The 22,049-nt window shown below is 35.6% G+C and overlaps 6 protein-coding genes across 9 annotated transcripts; 4 read left to right on the top strand and 2 right to left on the bottom strand.

Annotated features, from left to right (window-relative positions):
* Positions 1–1,250: 1,250 nt before the first annotated feature.
* On the bottom strand, positions 1,251–5,657 carry LOC105960921 (Transducin/WD40 repeat-like superfamily protein). The gene is made up of 14 exons (XM_012985132.2): positions 5,343–5,657; positions 5,055–5,155; positions 4,760–4,866; positions 4,636–4,671; positions 4,445–4,530; positions 4,120–4,184; positions 3,906–4,016; positions 3,695–3,820; positions 2,573–2,716; positions 2,264–2,372; positions 1,983–2,119; positions 1,851–1,886; positions 1,649–1,752; positions 1,251–1,554 (listed from the first exon to the last, which is right to left on the bottom strand). Exons 1-13 carry the CDS (start codon positions 5,515–5,517, stop codon positions 1,657–1,659), a joined length of 1,329 nt encoding a protein of 442 aa, XP_012840586.2. The 5' UTR covers positions 5,518–5,657; the 3' UTR covers positions 1,251–1,554; positions 1,649–1,656.
* A 181-nt stretch (positions 5,658–5,838) lies between these two features.
* On the bottom strand, positions 5,839–8,883 carry LOC105960915 (alpha/beta hydrolase domain-containing protein VTE7). The gene is made up of 10 exons (XM_012985128.2): positions 8,598–8,883; positions 8,081–8,175; positions 7,878–7,975; positions 7,706–7,755; positions 7,517–7,612; positions 7,304–7,393; positions 7,112–7,204; positions 6,913–7,008; positions 6,527–6,592; positions 5,839–6,160 (listed from the first exon to the last, which is right to left on the bottom strand). The coding sequence occupies exons 1-10, from the start codon at positions 8,799–8,801 to the stop codon at positions 5,969–5,971; spliced, it is 1,080 nt and encodes a 359-aa protein (XP_012840582.2). The 5' UTR covers positions 8,802–8,883; the 3' UTR covers positions 5,839–5,968.
* A 126-nt stretch (positions 8,884–9,009) lies between these two features.
* Positions 9,010–12,928, top strand: LOC148767147 (uncharacterized). Of its 2 annotated transcripts, none has more exons than XM_088825642.1 (2): positions 9,010–9,099; positions 9,463–12,928. In XM_088825642.1, the coding sequence occupies exon 2, from the start codon at positions 11,133–11,135 to the stop codon at positions 12,276–12,278; it is 1,146 nt and encodes a 381-aa protein (XP_088681768.1). In that variant the 5' UTR covers positions 9,010–9,099; positions 9,463–11,132; the 3' UTR covers positions 12,279–12,928. Both variants share the same exon structure in this region, with proteins under 2 accessions (XP_088681768.1, XP_088681769.1).
* Positions 10,298–11,128, top strand: LOC148767148 (protein FAR-RED IMPAIRED RESPONSE 1-like). Its single transcript, XM_088825972.1, has 3 exons — positions 10,298–10,797; positions 10,907–11,020; positions 11,116–11,128. The coding sequence occupies exons 1-3, from the start codon at positions 10,298–10,300 to the stop codon at positions 11,126–11,128; spliced, it is 627 nt and encodes a 208-aa protein (XP_088682098.1).
* A 1,323-nt stretch (positions 12,929–14,251) lies between the features above and the next one.
* Positions 14,252–18,302, top strand: LOC105960919 (ureide permease 1). 2 transcript variants are annotated; one of them, XM_088825616.1, is made up of 7 exons: positions 14,252–14,453; positions 14,736–15,041; positions 15,698–15,836; positions 15,929–16,108; positions 16,525–16,625; positions 16,730–17,104; positions 17,898–18,302. In XM_088825616.1, exons 2-7 carry the CDS (start codon positions 14,805–14,807, stop codon positions 18,060–18,062), a joined length of 1,197 nt encoding a protein of 398 aa, XP_088681742.1. In that variant the 5' UTR covers positions 14,252–14,453; positions 14,736–14,804; the 3' UTR covers positions 18,063–18,302. The 2 variants fall into 2 exon arrangements, with proteins under 2 accessions (XP_088681742.1, XP_088681743.1); XM_088825617.1 differs by lacking the exon at positions 14,252–14,453 and having other exon boundaries at positions 14,583–15,041.
* A 233-nt stretch (positions 18,303–18,535) lies between these two features.
* On the top strand, positions 18,536–20,909 carry LOC105960917 (uncharacterized). Of its 2 annotated transcripts, none has more exons than XM_088825040.1 (3): positions 18,536–18,827; positions 19,313–20,252; positions 20,485–20,909. In XM_088825040.1, exons 2-3 carry the CDS (start codon positions 19,405–19,407, stop codon positions 20,660–20,662), a joined length of 1,026 nt encoding a protein of 341 aa, XP_088681166.1. In that variant the 5' UTR covers positions 18,536–18,827; positions 19,313–19,404; the 3' UTR covers positions 20,663–20,909. The 2 variants fall into 2 exon arrangements, with proteins under 2 accessions (XP_088681166.1, XP_088681165.1); XM_088825039.1 differs by having other exon boundaries at positions 18,625–18,860.
* The last annotated feature ends 1,140 nt before the right edge of the window (positions 20,910–22,049 follow it).

The raw sequence follows: 22,049 nt of genomic DNA, 5'->3' as shown, positions 1-22,049 counted from the left end.
TTTAGTAGAGTACTAAACCACTCGGGCCACCCAGGTTCGAACCTCAAACTCCGAACTTTTTGTGATTATTTCACTTAAAATCCGGGTGGACCCAACTAGGGCTGGGACTGGGTTGGTTCGGTTGATTACCAGCCTAAAAACCGACCCATCCGTCAAACCAGTTTTGCTCAAATTTAAAAACCGTTGCCGACCCAACCTTTGTGGGTCGGATGATGGTTGGCAACCGAATATTTGGTTCCGGAATGGGTCGGTTGATGGTTTATACCCGCCACTTAGTTCACTTAAAAAAAATTCAAATTTTGGAGTAAAAATATCCACATTTTGCGTAATGCTACGGTGCGATCATCATTTATCAGTTCAAAATAATTAATAACAATTTAACGAAAAACTATAATTAGGAAATTCAAAGTAATTTCAAACATGCACAGAAGATTTAGTGAAGTTTTTGGGCTTTTTGTTTAAGGTTGGGCATAAAGAAACTAGTTGAAGATTTAGGTCAATTTTTATTCCTTTGTTGATTGTTTTAAAATTTAAAATACTAATTATTTTGATAATTTCAATAACCAATTAAGAAAACACGGCATTTATTTTATATTTTTAATAAAACTTTAATAGTATAGTTGGATAACCGATAATTATCGGTCAACCAACTTTTGATAATATTAGAAACCACCAACCGATCCATTATAGATGGGTTGGTTGAAATTTTCGACCCGATTCAATGGGTCGGTTAAAAATTGATTATCCGCCTAAAAAAATGGTCGGTAATGGGTCGGTTGGTGGATAAAAACCAATCCAGTCCCAGCCCTAGACCCAACGGTTACTCGGGTTAAGTCCTCAGGTCCCCCGCCGGGTCTCGGGTCCAAAAAATCAGGACCCGAAACCGACCCATACTTCGTCGGGTCCGGGTCCAGGTCCATGGTCAACCGGTCAGGGCGGGCCAGTCTTCGGATCGAGTCCGGGCCCGGGTTAAACCCAGCCCGTGGCCGTATCTAATCCAACCCGTGTTTGCAACAGATGTTTGCCAATTATCGGCAAATAATGATTTAGATATATATTAGTAGAAGTCAATTAGTCGGGTCAGCTCGATAATTAAGCTACCCAACCCATGAACAACCCTATGCAAGATTGCGTGAATGTTAACACAACTTGAAAGTTCTGGGCAATAAGAAATCTTCCCGACCTTGAGGATCAAAGAAAACGAACCCTCGTATTTTTTTAAAAGAAATCGAACCCTCGTCAGTAAATAATTTAAAATCAAGCAAAAAAAGTTCATCTGGATAACCACAAGTGCAGTATTTCTAGTAACCATTACATATGTTACAAGTTAACCTTCTTCAACATTTGCTTAAAACAGAAAACAAAACAAAAATTAAAATTAAAAAAAGAAAAAATAATATTTTTGTGAACTAGAAAAACAGTTTCATGCTCTTACAAGATTCATTGTATTGAGTTTATAATAATCGACAAAATTTAGCCAAAAATTTGGGTCGATACCCGAATTTGCATTGTTCGGATCCAACTTTTCACATGAGCTAAATCTTCTTGCCAATCCTGAAAATATAGTTACACTCAATAATCATTCTTAGAAAAAATGAATGAACTATAAAGTCTTAATCACCATAAATGAATGAACATAGGGGAGTACCTTTATAATCACTGCACTACCGATATTCCAGAAGAAATGCAAAGTTTCGAGTCGGCACCACCACTAACCACACTATCCTCTCTCCACCAATCGGCACACAACACCTAAAATTGACATCATATATATATTATTTCTCGAAACTCGTAAATTCACATGAAAACTCGAATGTGGATACATCATCATAGGGTTGGGAGAAAATTACCTTGTCCTTGTGTGTGTCTATTACAGCCAACGGCAACTGCGTATGATAATGATAGATGATTCAGAGATCAAAGATTGAAACATATTCATAACTTACAAACAACTTACGATAGAACTAAAGTAAACTACATACCGCGGTTCTTATATCCCATAGCATCACTTTTCCATCATATGATGACGACACCAAATGAAACCATGATTTTGGGTGCCATTTACAAGACGATATCCAAGAATTGTGCGACGAAAAATGGTATATAGGAGACAGGGTTCCTGACATCAAAATTCACATGACACGTATTGGTCAGAATATATATATATATATATATATATATATATATATATATATATATATATATATATATATATATAGAGAGAGAGAGAGAGAGAGAGAGAGAGAGAGAGAGAGAGAGATACCTGGCCTGCGAGGATCCCATATTCGAAGAACAGGGTCAGAACCACCAGCGGCAATAAGGGCAGAACTTTCACCGCCAATATCAAGACAGTTGATAACCTTGCCACAAGACTACGTGAAAGAAAAAAGGCAGTCACCGTAAGCAATACATACGAAACGAAGCTCGATCGATCCATATATAACAAGTATAGCACAAATAAACATACTAAAAACCTTTAATCACGCATGAACATGTTGTTTGAAGGCGAACAACTCTATTTTTTTTCTAAGGGTGTAAAGTAGTGGGAGAGATAGTAAAAAACTTCACTCACCATACTTAGAGAATCTTTGCCTGTCTCGACATCCCATCTCCTGATAGAGTGATCCCAAGAGGCTGAATAAATTGTTTCACGTTGAGGCCACATTACAGAAGATACGCACTGTGTGTGCCCCACGAGTGCTGTTAAAGCTTCTCCCTGTACACCAATACAACAACGATATAACATACGCAGAAACAATATAAAAAGGTCATAATTCAATTTATTTATTCCATGAAAACAGACCACATTCATAACTTCCGGAGATCATTGTATATCAAACTCGTTAAATTCAACTATAACCTAGTTTTGATTTGCATCAAGCTATTAATAGATCACGATATTCTACCCCACAACGATAAACCACTAGAAAACAAGTGTATATATATATATATATATATATATATATATATATATATATATATATATATACACACACAAGGTCGTTAAAATCGGGATTTTAAGTGAAATCGGAGAGGGGTAGTAAAATTGGAAATGTAAAATTGGATCGTAAAATCGTAAGACCTTACATGTATTGTAAAATAGATATATTTAGTACTTACTACTTAGAAAACATCCGTAACACAAATAAAATAAGTCATAATATACATAAAATATGTCCTAACAAATATATAACATCCCAACATTAACAAAACGTGTTTCAACATTAATTAAACATAGTCTAACATAAATTGCGTTAGGAGGAGATAACTGAAACTGACACTCACAACCGCTGAATGTTTTTTTTAGCAGAAGAGAAGTATTTTCTTCTCTTGTGATGGATTGTCATTTTAGGGCAGGGCTGAGCTTTAAATATTCTGGATTATTTGGTAATTGGCTAAAAAAATTTAGTTAAAAAACTGAATTTATGAGGCCAAAATCCAAAATTTCAGCCCAATTCTTGACAAAAAACCAAAATCGCCAAAATCGCACTAAAATTGCGTTTTTAAAGATTTTGAACGCGATTTCACACGATTTTAAGGCACCTACGATTTTAGTGCGATCTTACTCCTTTACAGTATGTAAAATCTTGAAGTCTTACGATTTTTTACGATTTAGATCTCGATTTTGACTACATTGTATATATATATATATATATATATATATATATATATATATATATATATATAATGGTACCTCAGACTGAGGCTCCTTAACTTCACGACCCTTTTTCCTCTTCTTCAATGATACGGAACCACTGTCAGTGTCTGAAGCATTTGTGTTCCACAAGTTGATAGTACCATCCCACGAACCAGAACACACCTAAAAATAATAAGAATAGCATTACAAAAATAAAAAAATAAAAACCTTCCAAATTAATTAAAAGCATCAAGCAAAAAGTAAATACCATATCAGTCGAAGGCTCAGCTGCAACGGTCTGAACAGCGGCATTATGACCCCGCAATATCTTAAATGCTGTAATATTCTTTGGTTGGTCTAGTGTCTCCTCTACACCAAACTTTTCAGCAAATAATACAGTCAGGTTTTACACATTCAAATACAAATTATACTCGTCTAGTGCATAAAAAAGCAAAATCGTGAAGGAAACTTCCGGCATGTACCTTCCACAACCTTATAGTCCTGTCTTTAGAAGCAGTTGCAACAATTTGATCTCTACCACTCTCAGCTATTACGAAAAAAAAAATCTTCGTCAATAGTCGTACGAAGGCGCATATTGTTAGACTTAAACAGCTAACTATATTAAGTGGGTGAAATTATTTTTTTTTTCTAAACTTTATCTTGAAAAAGAATTCATGAATATGACTAACAATACACTTAGCCAAAAGTTTTTCGAATGCATGATATTTTCAGAAGCAATACAGGGGTGTACCCTAGAAACAATCACAAATATTCATACAAAGTGTAATAAAGGATAACTCTTTGTACCTTTTGGGTTCAATGTACAAACAGAAGTAATCGGACCAGAATGCCCATCTAATACATGGGTACAAATCCCGGCACCTCTCCATATTCTAAGAAAAAAAAAACAAAACAAAAAACCGGAATCAGATAAGTTCAGCATAGATAAGCAAAACAAAAGGTAAAAGGAGATGTCGTTGAAAATTTTATGGAGTTACCTTCCGAAACCGTCATAACATCCCGTAAGAATATACCTGTTAAATAATATAAGAAGCTCAGATTTGCTTAACCAATGTGACAACATTGCATCAAAGTTAAAAAAATGCAGATTGAAATACATACCCGTTATTGGAACCATCGACTGCACTAACCCAGTCATCGTGTAAAGAAGGTTCTTCTTCTTTCCTTGGAGCAATGGCTTTAATATATTCAATTTCAAGTGTTTTTTCCTGTAATAATTCATCAATCATCGGTAAGTATAGAGAACTCTAACAATCGCTTACGGAGAAGATTACAAATTATCTATCACATTTAACACAGTTATCTAGCCGTATTTGCTCGTAACTTGAACATATAAACAGGCCGTAAAACCGAAAGCACAAAGTACTGCAGTATTAGTTAGGGAAAAAGTGCTTACAGCAGAAATGCCTTTGACAAGAAGAAACTCTTGAAGCGGCATCCGAACAAGCTCCCCATCGATGAGAAAATCAAAAGGCTCCGATTGCCAATCACCATTTACTAATAGATTAAATCAAAAATCAAGATCAATATGAAAAAAAATCAATATCGTGTTACCCAATCCAATTGGAAAAAAAGGACTCTTTAGAACTCAGTCCACTAACTAAATTTCTCTGAATTTCAGCAATAAATAACAAAAAAAATTAAAAATAAAAATAAAAATAAGAACAGAGGAGAATAAAAATACCGGCTAAGAGGAGATTGTTGACGATAGTAGAAAGACCGCGTCGAGTGAGCTTGGCGGGAATGGAAATGGAAGACTGCGGCGTTTTATACGGCGGTTTTAGCTTCGTCACGAAACGGACTTGCACTTGCCTCGTGAACTCCTCCGCCGCCGCTCCGTCGCCGCCGTCAACATCCATTTTCCAGCTGCTTGTGTGTGGGTGGCGCGGGGAATTGGTGGAGGAAGAGCGTCTAGGGTTTTAGAATTGGTGGGGTTTTAAGGTTTTCTCTTTCCAATACGGTAGTCGTTGTCTGCAAACAGCGATTTAGTGTTCAGCATACCAAAATTATTCATAACATTAAATAATTAAATTAAATAAAAAAAGTAATTTTTTGAAATATTTTTATTCCCAATCTTATAATAAAAAAAATTCAAAATTACAACACAACCAGCCAATAATCTATTAATTAAAAGATTGATATTTATTTTTCAGACAATGAAGTCAAATAGGTCAACAGAATTCCCAAAGACAGTAATATCAAAAGAATTTCAAATACATACATAGGAAAAATAAAAATAAAAAATATTTAATTTGTCAACAAATAGTTCTACAGCAGTAGATTTATGTTCCTCGTTTCCTTGGTACATTTCTACACAACATGTTTGTTTTTGCTCGAAATATTGTCAACAAAGTACGAAATCGGAAGAATTTCTTCAGAACTAGCATCTTGAGCAAATTCAGCAATTAATCTAGCAATCAAGTACGGCTTCTCGATGTGCGGCATATGGCCGCATTCCGGAACTTTCCGCACACTTGCGTTTGGTAGTTCGTTTTTCAGTCTCTGCATTTGATTTTTTTTTTTAATCAAGAAAACAAAATTACCGTAAGGGAAAAAGCAAATAAAAAAGAAGCTAATGATTGATCAAATAATCGAGAAACTCCTGTGCTTTATCCATTCCTATAATTTTAAGAACTCGGATAATTAAATAATCGAGCTTTATTTGATGTTCGAATAGTAACTTTTTGGCCGGTTCAGAATCATTGAGAAAAACGAGCAATAGTGTTAACTTATTGGGAAATTTGTAGATTCGACTCCTAATGTTTTTTTTTTGAACCCTTTGATCCTTGTCAACCAAACGAGGCCCAAGAATCGAACACAATAAAATAAATTAGCCGTGAATTTTTTTTAGTTCTGGAAATGACTGACCTCCGCGAACTTACTGTCGACTATATTATCGCATTCGCTGGAGATGAGGAGTGTTCTTTGCTTCACCTGTGTCATAAAAACTTGTGTCATTCGATAGTAGCAACAAAATAAAATTAAAAAAGAAAAAAATCCATTTCCCTACTTGTTTTTATTAATAAAACCGCCTTTCAACTAACGAGGTACTCGTTTTTTTCCTACTGAAATATCATATCAGTAATCTTGATTTATTAGATGACTTAAAGAGTAAAGAAATGAAAATTATAAACTCCGACGATAATTCTTCTTCTATCATATCCTTAAGGGACTGAAGCTAACATGCACCGGTTACGGTTATAGCAAGCTAACATATGCCGTGGCAGGTGATTTTTTTTTTTTTTCTGAGATACCTTTTTAATTTGGCCGGTGACATTATAACCGCCACTCTGCATAAAATTTACGGTAGCATCTTCCCACCACGGCATGAGGCAGTGAAGTCGCCCCACCTGATTGGTTCACAAAAGCTGCATTAATTATGACTTAATCGGGTGATAATAAAATGTGTTTTTAATTATAATTAAAACTATTAAGCAACGATAAAAAACTCACGTCGGTATAGTCTAGCATCTTAGACAATGATATGCCGTTGAAAACCAGTAGCTTTGCGTACCATCGGATCGGTATACTCTTCAGCACGGAGGCCTAATCAACATTTTTAAATATTTTATTTTATTTTATTTTGTCGATAATTCAACTCAAGAAACTAACACAGACGAAAATGGATATTGGTTTATATATTACCATTGCGTAAGCCATTAGTGTTGGTAATTTTGTAAGAACTCCAGTGCCGTTTGCGTAAACATTTGCGTTAATTAAAATCAGCTTATCAACCTGTAAAATATTTCAGAGTAGTAAAATTCGAGCAAATGCGATAAACGAAGAAACAAAAAAATCGATGAAGTACGTAAAATTATAAAATAAATCCGAGAGACTCGACGGGGAAAAAACTCTTACAGCTTCGGGAAAATTGACAGCAAAATCTATTGCAGCTGCAGCACCAAGGCTTGGTCCGACTAATATCATCGGTCTTTTAATGTGAGACTTCCATAACTATCACAAATTCATAAATAAATAAAAATTCGAAAAAAAATCAATAGTTCAATACTGCGATACGACCACTAATTACAAATTAGCAAAAACTACCTGGTAAAGGTGGTATCTTTTCGATGCTACGTTACATGGTGGACGTCTTTCTAGAAATAAAATCAAGAATTAAAAACAAACACACACACACAAAAATATGATAAGAGTAAAGAGTAAATCGAGATGGAAAAAAATAATATTTTAATTATGTATTTAAGGCTAGAAAACGAACCTAAGTCGGAGAAACCCCAGCCGAGAATATCGACAGCCCAAGCCTCCAAACCGGCATCTTCCAACAAAGGATACGCACTTCTCCATTCTAAACAAGAGCTAAAAGACGAAACGAAATTCATCAAAATTAAATAATTAGGAAACGATACTATACAATTAAAAAAAATAGTGTTAACGATTCTTGATTGGATTTTACAAAAAAACCTGTCAAAGCAATGTAGCAGAACCACCGGATTCGAATCACGACGAACTTTGGGTGTGACACAGCTACTCATTATTGAACTCTCGGAAAATCCAACCTGCACTAATTCTCATTAATATATCTCCTAAGATCTCATAATGATTATTAATTTAATGAAACTAATAATTGAGATCCCAACTGATTTCAATCCAATCTAAAACCCGAAAACCGACTCGAATTGGCTTGCACGTGACAGATTTTCGATCGGGAAATAACATTAGTACCAATTTCTAAATCTATGGTGCAAAATTCCAATGTTTGAAGATTGAATCTATAGAACAGAAAATATTTCCCAAATTAACCTCCGGATCATGTAATTAAAATTTAAGCTAACACGATCCCCGGCATCGAAAACACCTAATTTGTACATGCAGTGCTCTGCTACTCATGTACATGCAATCAGAGCAAATACATTTGCACACAAAAAAAATCAAAATGTATATATTTATTTATTTTTAATTATTAATTTTTAATTTTTACCTTTACAGGGAGTCGTTGAATTCTCTGAGCCAAAGTTCTAGCAGAGGGGTCTCTGATTTTGTAAACTTCCTTGGGAAGAAAAGATGGAAACGATCCGCCGGGATCCACAGCCTCGCCGCCGACGCCGGAAACTCGATCGGAAACTGTGGAGTTGATCGGACGAGATTGGTAAAGAGGAAACCCCAATGCGAGAGCTACCACCATTTTTGGCAAAATCCACCTCGGTTGACGAGTGACGAGTGACGACTCCCCTTTGGGTGTAACGCCTGTTTACAAAATAGTAACCACTTGTCGACAAATAAATATAGGGGCTTGCTATTATCAGTGCGGTTTTTTCCAGCTACAGTGCAAAATAATTCATTTGTCAAAAAACACTTTAATCTTTTACAAAATCCTCTCAACCTTCAAATATTTCGACTTTCGTAGATCGTGATTTGTTTTCGTAGAAATGAGTTAAAACCCAACGATTATCAAGATGGCCAACATCGATCCCGTAAATGAGGTAAAAAAATACGTTTTAGTGTGATTTTTTTCGATTTTCAGTCGTTTCGTGTAGAATATCACGAAATTATTCAAGTCATTTCGTGGTGTTTTGCACGAAATGAACACTTTATTCGTGTTTTCCAGTCATTTCGTGTACAATACTACGAAATGATACCTATTATTTCGTGTAAAGTCACACGAAATATCAGTAAAGCTGTTTTGTTATTTATTTCGTGCAGTACTATACGAAATGTATGCATACATTTCGTGTAAAATTACACGAAATGTATGCATATACTTCGTGTAATTATACACGAAATACCTAGTATTGTTATTAATTTTTTTTGTGCAAGTATCTAACCTTTTTTTTGTATTTACGCAGCCATATGACGACAATTTGTATTTTGATCCCTCGGTTTTGGATAAAAAGGAATATGAAGATTTCTCTCACTTCTTCCAAGTTGATATTGTGTTCGGCAGTAGGGAAGAATTAATCAACTGGGCGAAAGAAACTGCAGTTAGTCATTGTCACCGTTTGATTTGTCAGTCTAGAAGGGAGAATGCACAGTACATGACGTGTGACAAATACGGACATGGCCGACAAACGAATATCGATGTGGAAGATCCTAGAAACTCAGGAACAAAAAAATGTGGTTGTCCGTTCAAATTGATTGGCAAAAGGTCAAGGTTTGATGAATTATGGCGGTTGACTGTCAGCGATGGCAGGCAGAGTCATCGTCCGACTTTGTTTCCTCACGGACAAGGTACGACTAGTCGTATAACTCCACAACAGAAAGCAAGAATTAAAGAATTGCGAAATTCTCACGTGAAGCCAATGCTGATCATGGATAGACTGAGAAAAGATGATCCGACGATACAAACCTCTATGAAGCATGTTTACAATGAGTTGGCCAAGATTAAATCTGAGGAAATGGAGGGCATGACTGTTATTCAGTTTATGATGCATAACTTTCAAAAAGGCGAGTATCGATATTGGCATCGCGTCGATAGTGAAACGAGCAACACGATTACAGATATTATGTTTGCATGTCCCGAATCTATTAAGTTATTACGGTTGTTCCCGTATGTTATATTGATGGACTGCACATACAAAACCAATAAGTAAGTAAAAATTACGATTGTTCAAATTATGATTATTGTGTTTTAATGTCTTGTATTGTTTAAATATGTAAAAACAACATTGTTGTAGGTATGGAATGCCTCTTTTGGAAATAATTGGGATAACTCCAGTTGGGAGGAATTATACAATTGCTGTTGCATTTATGTCGCATGAAGATGCAGACACCTACGAGTGGACTTTGAATTGTTTGAAAGAGTTGCTAGATGGTGTCGAACCTGATGCGATCTTGACAGACAGAGAGTTGGGTCTTTTGAAAGCACTACCAAATGTCTTCCCATTTTCGTATCATATGTTGTGTATATTCCATATAAACAGAAATGTTGAGGCAAATGCGACGAAATTTATGGGAGGCAACAAGGACCAAGGTCTAATATTCCGACGTGTGCTGTGGGCTAAGCTGGTGAAATCAGAAACCGAAGAAGAGTATCATTACAATTACAATGAAATTGTTGGACGGTATGCAGGGTATCCTAGGCTGATACAGTATTTGAATGATACGTGGTTGATATACAAGGAGAAGTTTGTTCGTGCTTATACTCGCAATGTGTATCATTTTGGCAACACGAGCACCAACAGGTATTACATGTTTTAGTTATTTAAATGATAAAAGATATTATATAAAAATAATATTTATTTTGTAATTTGATTGTCGTTGTATGCTCTGATTGTTGTTGTAATTGGATAGGGTGGAGAGCGCTCATTCTTCAGCGAAGGGTTGGTTAAATGCTTCGACCGGAGGTCTGGATAACGTGCAAGGCAAACTTCGGGACCAAGTTTATATCCAAATTAGTGAGCTGAAGTGCGATTTTTCATTATCATCCAAGATAAGGAAGCATACTGCAGCATGGCCGTGTTTTCAGGGTTTGATTTGTTATGTTACGCATCTGGCATTAGAGAAATTGGATGAAGAGATGGAGTCCCCGGCGATGCAAGATCCAAGTATTTGCACACACTATCTTTGGAATACTCATGGGCTCCCATGCGCGTGCAAAATTGTGCAGAAAATGGAAGATAATGACACGTTCGTCATTTCAGACTTGCATCCATTCTGGAGTACCATGGCAGTTGAGCCTTCGGAGCTACCTGAGTATCAAGTAAACCGCGAGGAGATTGTGGATAGACAGATTGATGACCTGAATTGCAATTTGAAGAAGATGAATTACACGAGTAAGATAAATGCCGTGGCCTCATTGCGTGGCATCGTTTATCCGTCTACGTCGCATCTGTCCGAGCCATCATTTGTTAAGACCAAAGGACGACCAAAGAATAACTCGAGAAAGAGAGACCCTTCTGGATGGCAGTATCATATTGATGAGGAGACAATTAAGTCGTCTTGTGGTTCCAAGGGTCGCCAAACCTCATCTGGTGCAAAGATTCCTAAAACAAAGGTTGAGAGAAGCACTGATGGAACGCCTCAATCGAAGATGAAAGGTCGTGGTTCTCGTATTCCCACACAAGAATCTGCTGCCCCTACAATACCTGCACATGAAGGAATCGACTTTTATTCTTTCGTGCCCAGATTTATGGTCCGTCTTATTCAAGATTATGTTAACGTGATGGCGGATGGCAACTGTGGGTACCGGTGCGTTGCTCAAGCCGTGTACGGGGATCAAGAAAGATGGCCGCAAGTGAGAGGGGAGTTGCTTATTGAGTTATACGAGCATGCTAGTGTCTACACGGCGATGTTTGGCAGTACCGGATACGTTGAGGTCATACGCAAGTGTGACTGGACCTCAGGGCCTTGTCCACAAGCTTATTGGATGGACATGAATGAAATGGGATTGGTCATTGCTACCAGATACAGTGCATTAGTGGTACTTTTGACTCAAGTAGGGAGTATGACTTACCTTCCTATGTTTGGCAGTGGTCACTTATCATGTATGATTGTTGTGACATTGCACAACAATCATTTCATGTTTGTTAATTTGATCGCAAATAGTCCACTACCACCAATCCATCCGGCATGGGTACACCATAGAGCTAAAAACTTGAGGCACTTACTCAAAACGTACAAACCCCGACTACTCTTGTACGAACAATTAAAGTCTGGTCGGTAGTTCAATTTGTAGTTGTATCTGAAATCTAGTTCAATTTTATTCGTATTTGAAATTTAGATCAATTTGTAGTTGTATTTGAATTCTAGTTCAATTTGTAGTTGTATTTGAATTCTAGTTCAATTTGTAGTTGTATTTGAATTCTAGTTCAATTTGTAGTTGCATTTGAATTCTAGTTCAATTTGTATTTGTATTTGAATTTTTAGGTCAATTTTGTATTTGAAATTTAGATCAATTTGTAGTTGTATTTGAATTCTAGTTCAATTTGTAGTTGTATTTGAATTTTTGTGTCAATTTTGTATTTGAAATTTAGATCAATTTGTAGTTGTATTTGAATTCTAGTTCAATTTGTATTTGTATTTGAATTTTTATGTCAATTTGAGTGTCTGAAATAAATTGGTTAGTTAAAAAATAAATCAATTAGTTATTTCGTACTGAATTTTCCGAAATGTCACTTCATATTTCGTGGAAAAATCTACGAAATATGGTCTTCCATTTCGTAGAAAACTCCACGAAATATGGTCTTCCATTTCGTGTACGTTTACACGAAATACACGATTTTTTTTAATCTAACAGTTTCGTCCTTCGTGTTCTATAACAATAAACACCGCTATTTCGTGTGAAAAGACACGAAATTATTGAGTGTATTTCGTGTAATAATACACGAAATAGCGGGCGAATTTGGTTTTTTTTTTGGAAAGTTACAAATGAAATAAATCGCACTGCAAGCCGGTAAAAACCGCACTATGAATAGCATTTCAGATAAATATATATATATTTTTTCAAGTGCCAAATTTAAAAAAGCGGAAATTACAATCTAACCCCTATGTTTTGTTTTGTAATTATATTTTAGTAATATTTTGGTTGGGGTTTTGTATCTATTTCAAATGCATGTTGTAAATAGAACATAAATGCCTTTTTTTGGTTGTTGTTTCACATTGTTTACTAAATAATGTGATGTAATTTAGCACATTTATTTTAATGTTTGGAAAATTTGACGAACTCCGCTCGTTAGACACGTGGAATTAAGATGTGTTTCCCAATTCTAAAGTAAAACTAATTTTTTTTTTTTCCTTATTAATAAAAATTAATTAAGTTTTAGTATTATAACCCCCATCTTAATGTATTGAATCTTATGATGGGAAATTGATATTTTCTCCACAATTAAATTCTCACGTTCTCACATTAGCAAAGATATCAATTTCACAAATCTCGATCCTAAATTTTAGACGTACCGTCTCGTGAAAGTGTGTGTTTGAATTTTAAAAACAACTCCAGTTAATGTGATATGAGTGGCAAATGCAGCGTACTGATTCTATATAGTGGCTTAAAAACAACTCCAGTTAATGTGATATGAGTGGCAAATGCAGGTGCACTGGGTAAACCTACACTCTCGTATAATAGCTTGCAAACCATACGAGAGATTGGCTTAAAAACAACTCCAGTTAATGTGATATGAGTGGCAAATGCAGGTGCACTGGGTAAACCTACACTCTCGTATAATAGCTTGCAAACCATACGAGAGATGTAAACCACACTAGGCTAACCATGTGTGACAAGCTCGACCTAGCGACCGTTGGCAAGGGGATTCGAACTTGGGTCAATTGACCCAAGCTCTCTTGCTCCAACCGCTAGGCCACCCTTGCGGGTACCCATCAACTATTACTTCTTCTAATAGTTACACTCATAGAAAGCTATGACTAATAGAATCATTAAAGATTCCATAGAATATTCTATATGAATTTCCAGATATATCTAAAAGGGTGTAATTGTAAGATCTTGTCTTATTAGAGAGGTACTCAGTAATTTACCCAATGTTTGTTTGTTTAATAAAAAATAATTTACCCAATTAAAAAAAAACGGCATGTATTTTATTTTATTTTTTATTTTTATAGAAGGGAGATTAATGAAGCTTTGAAACTGAAGCACAGTAAATATTCGAAATTAATGTATATATAGTATAGCCTATGGATTCAACAAGTCAGAAGAGAGTTCAAACGGTGAACGGTGGCGTTGCCATCTGTTCTTGAAGATCGATCCTAAGCAGATACCTCAATATTTATTCTCATCATTTTTTTTTTCAACCGACAATGGAATCTTTACTACATTTTTTATTTTATTTTATTTTATTTTTATCACAAAATTCCTTTTGTTTCTTCCTCCCAGGAATATTAACAGGCAAGTATCACCAACGATCACTTCTTGATAAACTTGAAATTGTCTAATTTTCTAGATATTTCATTCTTTCACTCCATGCAAATGGGATTTTTTTTTTTTTACTTTTCTTGCTCGTGATTTTTTCTGAACAAAGTAAAAAACTTGTGCTAAATTAAGTAAAATGACAAACAAACACCGCGCGCACACCAGGTGTTTGTCTTTTTGCCTGTGTGAAATTTTTCAAGTCTGCAGACTTTCTTGACTCATTTTTTTTCCTTCCTAATATCTTGCAACATTATCCAGGCAATTTTTTTGTAGTGAGAGAAACTGCTGAAAAGGGCTGAAGAAAAAAAAAAAAAAAAAAAAAAAAGGATGTATCTAGTTGAGAGTAAAGGAGGAGCCATAGGGTGCATGCTGATTGCACTTGTGTTTCTAGGCACATGGCCTGCAATTCTTGCTTATTTGGAGCGGCGCGGTCGTCTTCCGCAGCATACTTACCTCGATTATTCGATCACGAATTTATTGACTGCCGTTGTTATAGCGTTAACAGTTGGTCAGATTGGTCGCGACAAGCCCGATATCCCGAATTTCATCACACAGCTTTCTCAGGTTATCGATATAGAGCTTCACTTGTTTGTTAGTCTAGTTTATTTTGGTAGTAACTTCTTCTCAAGAATGTTTAGTGGTGATCTTTGCTATGTGAGATTAAGGATTTCGGTATATTACAATCGCCCTGATAGATGGTCAAATTACGAAAAAAACCCTCATGTTTGGATACCCTCAACTATGAATCTCTTTAAACATCCGGTGTCAAATTTAACATAATCTTTTAGATTCTGTGGAATGTTCTCTAGTTTGTACTTGTTTTGTGCAAATATGCAGTTTCTAATGCACCACAATCTAATGCATCATAAAATTATGATCATCATGTTTCAATAAACATGTGGAGTTCGAATGGGATAAAATATGTACAAATTTGAGAATATTTCATATAATCTAGAAAATTCCACTAAATTTGACACAACAACAGCAAGGTGGACGTGGACGTGTAAAAAGATTTATAGTGAAGGGGTGGTTGTAATTACCCAAAGATGAAGGATTTTTTCGTAATTCGATCTTACCTCAAGGGTGGTTGTAAACTTGTAATATACCCCAAGGATTTTAGTGTTTTAATATGCTTCGTAAGGAAATCAAGAACCGCCGAAATCTATATTCTTGATGTTCGAAAACGTAAGTTTCTCTCACCGATGATGATATAATTGCAGGATAATTGGCCTTGCATATTGATTGCCATGGCCGGAGGAGTATTTCTGAGCCTAGGGAATTTGTCGACGCAATACGCTTGGGCCTTCGTTGGCCTTTCTGTTACCGAGGTTATCACGTCGAGCATAGCTGTGGTTTTAGGTACAATCCATGTTTTTTTTTCTTTTTCCAATATCGAATACTTTTTTATGCTGTTATATTTGGTGACGATATATCGAATCAACATGCGACAGGGACGACGTTAAATTATTTTCTGGACGATCGAATAAACAGGGCCGAAATACTCTTTCCTGGAGTCGGATGTTTCCTCGTAGCAGTTTGCCTCGGTTCTGCAGTTCATTCTTCCAATGCAGCTGATAACGAAAAAAAACTCGTACGCTTGTCTAATTCAAGAGAAACTATTTCGTATCAAGGTATATATTATCCTCTGCCTTTTCAACTTACAAGTCTAAAACAAGTTAAAAATTTGGGCAAATTACGGCTACCCTGAGTTATGGCTAAATTACGAAAAAACCCCTCTTGTTTGGGTAATTACAGCCACCCCTCCTTTTAAATATTTTTACATAAAATTTATGTAATTCGGTTATTTACCGAACCAACTCGTATATTCAGTTCGGTAAACGGTATGAAATGTTGGCGTACCGAAATGTCAGTTCGCTTTTACCGATTTAACATCCACAGAGGGGTATTTTCGTAAGATAATACATAGTTGAGGGAGGGATGGCTGTAATTACCCAAACAAGAGGGGTTTTTTCGTAATTTGACCATAACTTAGGAGGTGGCCGTAATTTGCCATAAAAGTTATGCACTAAAAATTCTCTACAAATAGATGAATCGAAGGATCTTGAAAATGGGACACACAAAGAGGAGAAAGCCAAAGTTGGATCCGCCCACCATCTCATCGAGCTCGAGAACAAGAGAGCCATTAAGGTTAACACTTCTCGTTTTCGTCGTCTGAACAAATATACCGTCTTTCAACTCGAGTTCTAAAATTGCAAGAAACTATATTCATATACGACATGTTTTTTGAGCAGGTTTTCGGGAAGAGTATATGGTTAGGCTTGAGCATAACCTTCTTCGCGGGTGTATGTTACTCTCTGTTTTCCCCTACGTTTAATTTGGCCACCAATAACCAATGGCATATGATGAAAAGGGGCACGCCTAATTTAGTTGTCTACGCAGCTTTCTTCTATTTTTCGTTGTCCTTCTTCGTAATTGCGGTCATCCTAAATGTTTGGTTCTTGTACCGTCCTGTACTAAATTTACCGAAGTCGTCCCTAACATCGTACCTTAAAGATTGGAAAGGAAGAAATTGGGCTTTTCTGGCCGGTGTACTATGTGGGCTCGGCAATGGCCTCCAATTCATGGGCGGCCAAGCCGCCGGCTATGCGGCAGCTGACTGTGTTCAGGTCAGTCAACACATGTATATATATATGTGTGTGCGTGTATATAATATATATCTATATATTGACACTCCCTTCCTTATAATAGGGGCTTTTGCAATTAGTTCGATTTTCTTTTTTTATCTTATGCAACTAAATAGACACATTTACGTTTTATACAAATCGGATAATTGGGGTTATATGTGTGTGTGTGTGTTTTGAAACTCCCTCCCTTATAATAGGGGTTTTTTTGCAATTAGTTCGCTTTTTTTTTTTTTTTTTAATCTTACGCAACTAAATATACACATTTACGTTTTATGCAAATCGGATAATTGGGGTTGTGTGTGAGTGTGTGTTTTGACACTCCCTCCCTTATAATAGGGTTTTTTTTTGCAATTAGTTCGATTTTTTTTTTTATCTTATGCAACTAAATAGACACATTTACGTTTTATGCAAATCGGATAATTGGGGTTATGTGTGTGTGTGTGTGTGTGTATTTTGACACTCCCTCCCTTATAATAGAGATATTTTTTGCAATTAGTTCGAACTTTTTTTTTATCTTACGCAACTAAATATACACATTTACGTTTTATGCAAATTGGATAATATATTGGGGTTATGTGTGTGTGTGTGTGTGTGTGTGTGTGTGTGTGTGTGTGTGTGTGTGTGTGTGTGTTTTGACACTCCCTCCCTTATGATAGGATTTTTTTTTTGCAATTAGTTCGATTTTTTTTTATATAATCTTACGCAACTAAATAGACACATTTACGTTTTATGCAAATCGGATAATCGGGTTATTTTGTGCTTTAAAAAAAAACAGGCTCTCCCACTAGTGAGCACGTTTTGGGGCGTACTATGTTTCGGGGAGTATTGGAGGTCGTCTAAGAGGACTTACGTTTTATTAGTGAGCATGTTGTTCATGTTCATTGTTGCTGTAGCAGTGCTTATTGCTTCGTCCGGGCATCGCAAAGTTTATAGCCGTTGATTTACATACGAAGTCGTGTTTAACTACACTATATATTATATATACATACAAGTTGGTGCAAGTATTTTGTGGTATACGATGTTTAAATCGTGTTTTTACAATGCGAAGATTAGAGTTCCGTAACAAGAGTCTCGTTTTAATTTTAATAATGCAGAGATTTTGAGCTTCATATTACATGTATATGATACTGAAATTTTCGATTTTGTTTATGAATGCATTATTCACTTGTTTTCGTTCTGATCCCGACACTCGACAAATGTGCAACCTTAATTTTCAATGTTAAAATTCGAATATGGTTTATAATTTCAAATTTTAATCTAAATTTAGATTAATCCTTTGAACAATTTATAATGTAAAAAAATTAACAAAACAAAACAATATATTAGAATATATAAGCCAAGGGTAAAAGGGTAAAAACACAAACTTCCCGCGTAATTACAATACAAGCCAGCTCATTTTGTTCCATGCAGTTGGCTAGAAATCAGAACTGATCCATAATGCCCGAAATGGACGCTTAGCCCTACTTCCAAACATTAAATTTTTCTTACAAGAAATTAAGTAAACCCTAAATTCATCTCCCTTTGATCTTTTCTTCCCTAATTTTCTTTGCAATTTCTTTTTTTTTATATATTTATATTTGGAAATCATTGAAAATTTTGGGAGATTTCTCGACGTATATTACGTACCCAGTTCCCTGTGGTTTTTCTTCAAAGGTTTTGCCTAGCATTATTAGACAGACGAAAGAGAAACATCACATGGGATACGGTATTATTCGTTCTTTGCAATTCAATTTTTTAGGTATGTTTTCACATTTTCGAATTTAATTTTTTTTTTACATAACAATTGCATTCAGGTCTTAGGCATTTCATTTTATTTTTTTTGGGAATTCAAAAGAAGACCCCATCATAATTGGATGATTTTTCTGGTTATTATCGAGAAAAAAACAATTAACGCCGTTTAATTTGGTAGTTTATTACGTTTCTTGAAGGGTTTTAATTGCATGATTTTTTTTTTTTAGTTGCTGTTATGATCAATGATTTTTTACCGATATTTTATATAGAGAATTTGCTAAAATTTACCCAGAATACCTTAAAGTGTTTCAAAATGTCTTGATGCAATTTGAAAAAAAAAATCTGAAATTGAGACTTTGTTTTTTGTTTTCTTGAATTAGTTATTTAAAGAAAAAACAATATGTACTTCTCTAATTTAAAAGTATTGAAACTCAATTTCAATTCATTTCAATTGTGCAGTGTTACAATAATCAGCAAATTTCGGACACATCACACAACAAATATAATCTCAAAGATCGAATTCGACTTCGAGAAAAATCAGATGATTAGCAATGGAACAAGAAAATGTCAAAGGCAAAAACAATAATCAAGACGGAGTACCCCTTCTAGAAGGAAAAAACTCGGTAGACGACGCTTCTTCTTCGTCTTCTTCTCCTTCCACTTCCTCAATCCAAGATCACAACTCCTCCGAAAAACCCCAATTAGTAACCGACGACGAAGATGAAAAAATTACCAGTACGCCCCTCGCTTCGGAAAATGCAAACTCGGAAGCTATGATGAAATCCCCACCGACCCAAACGATGGGCGGCGGGCCTTTACCCGAACCGCCCGGTTACGACCCTAACCGAATACCCGCTTCGGTTTTCGCCAAATCGAACACCGCTGGTGAGTGGAGCGTGGCATCGAACGAGTCTTTATTTAGTATTCACATGGGGAACAATAGTTTCTCGCGTGACTATGCTATTTTATTCGGAAAATCCGGAGAGTTCCCGAGGCCCGAAGATTGGCCCGGCCCGCAATCTAACCCATTCGGAAAGTCCGGTGAACTCCCTAGACTCGAAGACTGGAATAATAATAATATTAATAATAATGATCAAGTGGTGATGATCAATAATAATAGCCTTCCACCGGTTATGGAAGTTCCGGCGCACGAAGAGAATAGCATGCAATCGGGAGAACTTTCTAGAAGCGATAAGAAGGAAGAAGAGGAGAAGAGCCCAACTGTAGAGAATCATGAAAAGCCTACAGTTCCTACAGTTTCACCTGAAGTTGCTAAGAAAGAGCCTATTGCCGAGAGTCCTAAAACTTCTTCACCAAGTAACACTCTTCCGCCGTATTCGAGCCCGCCTCGATTCTCTAGCGGCAGCGGACATAGCGGCAGCTCCTTCGCATTCCCCGTGTAAGATATATATATATATTCAAACCTCTATTAATTAATACAGTCGGGACCAATAAAATTATATTAATTTATAGAAATATTAAATTGTTAACTAATAATTTAATATGTTTTTTTTATCGGATCATGACTGAGAAAAATTATTATTTAAGTGAGGTTATTAATTTATCGAAGTTGTACTGTATATATAGTATTTTGACATTTTTAAGGTTTTTTATTTTATTATAAATGGCAGGTTAGTGAGTGAATCGGGAAAGACGGCGGGTTCGTTGAAGGTGGTACCGGAGAAAGAAGAGGTGTTATTACCGGAGGGGAAAGAAGAAGTATCTAAAGAGAATATTCCGGCGGATGCAGGTGCGACGGAGACAAAATCGTGGTTTCCTTGCTTCGCTTGTTGGCCACGGTGCTGTTAAGAATGTCGTCGCGCAATTAATTAATTAATTAATGATATGGTCCTAATTAAGATGAAATTTGTATATCATCAAGTAGTTAATTTTTAAACTGTCTGCAAATTAATTGAAACCCTAGCTACTTCATGATGGTATATATATATAGGAGAAAGCAAAAGGAAAAGAGTCCATTGTAAGAAGTTTCTTGGTTCATTTGTAAAAGTAAATACAGTGATGCTTTCAAGCTGATTATATAGTACTATTTTGTGCACATTGTGATTAATTAACGGGCAAATTACGACCACCACTGAGTTATGGTCAAATTACGAAAACCTCCTTCTTGTTGGGTAATTATAGTCACCCATTTAACTATGTATTATTTAACGAAAATACCTCTTCAGAGGTAAATTTAGGGATGTTACATTTCATACAATTTGGTTCGGTAAATAATCAAATTACATAAATTTTATGTAGAAATATTTAAAAGGAGGGGTGGCTGTAATTACCCAAACAAGAGGGTTTTTTTTTTCTCCATAATTTGGCATACCTCAGGGGTGGCCGTAATTTGCTCATAATTAATTAATTGATTGAATTATCTTCATTCTTTAAGCACCTTTTTGTGAATATTAATCTTGATTTTCCTTTGGAATTATTTAGAAGAATCTATGCAAATGGACTTTAATTTTCAACTTATTTTTGTAAATGCTATAAGGCCAGATTTACGATGCGCGGAAACTTCTACAAACACGCGTTTTCACGTTTCGGAACATTTTGGGAACTTTTCCAGGCCGCTTCTGTAAATATAAAAAAATATGGGGAGGTTTGTGGTAATAATGAAAAATTGGAAAGGCATTTCCACCCAAAAAAATCTGAAACCCTGCTCGTTCTAAATGAAGACTGGGAATTGCATACGCTTAAAAAAAAACTTATACCACTTTTTCACTTTTAATGTTGTTTTAATATTTTTTGTAGATACTAATTGCATACTAAAATAAATTTATATTCCTCAAATATATAATTGATAAGTTATAAGTTAAACTTTATAAATTATGAATGTACCTCTATATTTATAATATTTACACGTTTCACCCTCATTCCCGTATTCAACTTTCTATGTGTCCGTTTCACCGTGTTCATGCTACATTGGGTCAGGCCAATGGCCCAACGACAATGCCACGTGTCAACTTCAAGATTAAAATAATTTAGGGCCGCAATCAAAATCAAAAATCAAGAAACTAATTAATTTAGTGGGCCCAATATTGGGCCGTCTCTCTCTAAAGCACAAAAGTCTTTTATGGGCCCCCCACTATTAACATCTTAAAAGTAAAAGAAATAGATAAATCCAAATCCAGAAAAAAATTAATAAATCTACAAATGCAATTAACAATAATGCAGGAAAATGGCAAATAAA

The sequence above is a fragment of the Erythranthe guttata genome, chromosome 11, assembly GCF_056151865.1.
Source record: "Erythranthe guttata isolate IM_541 chromosome 11, IM_541, whole genome shotgun sequence".
NCBI lineage: Eukaryota > Viridiplantae > Streptophyta > Magnoliopsida > Lamiales > Phrymaceae > Erythranthe > Erythranthe guttata.
This window is presented reverse-complemented; position numbering and strand designations above follow the sequence as displayed.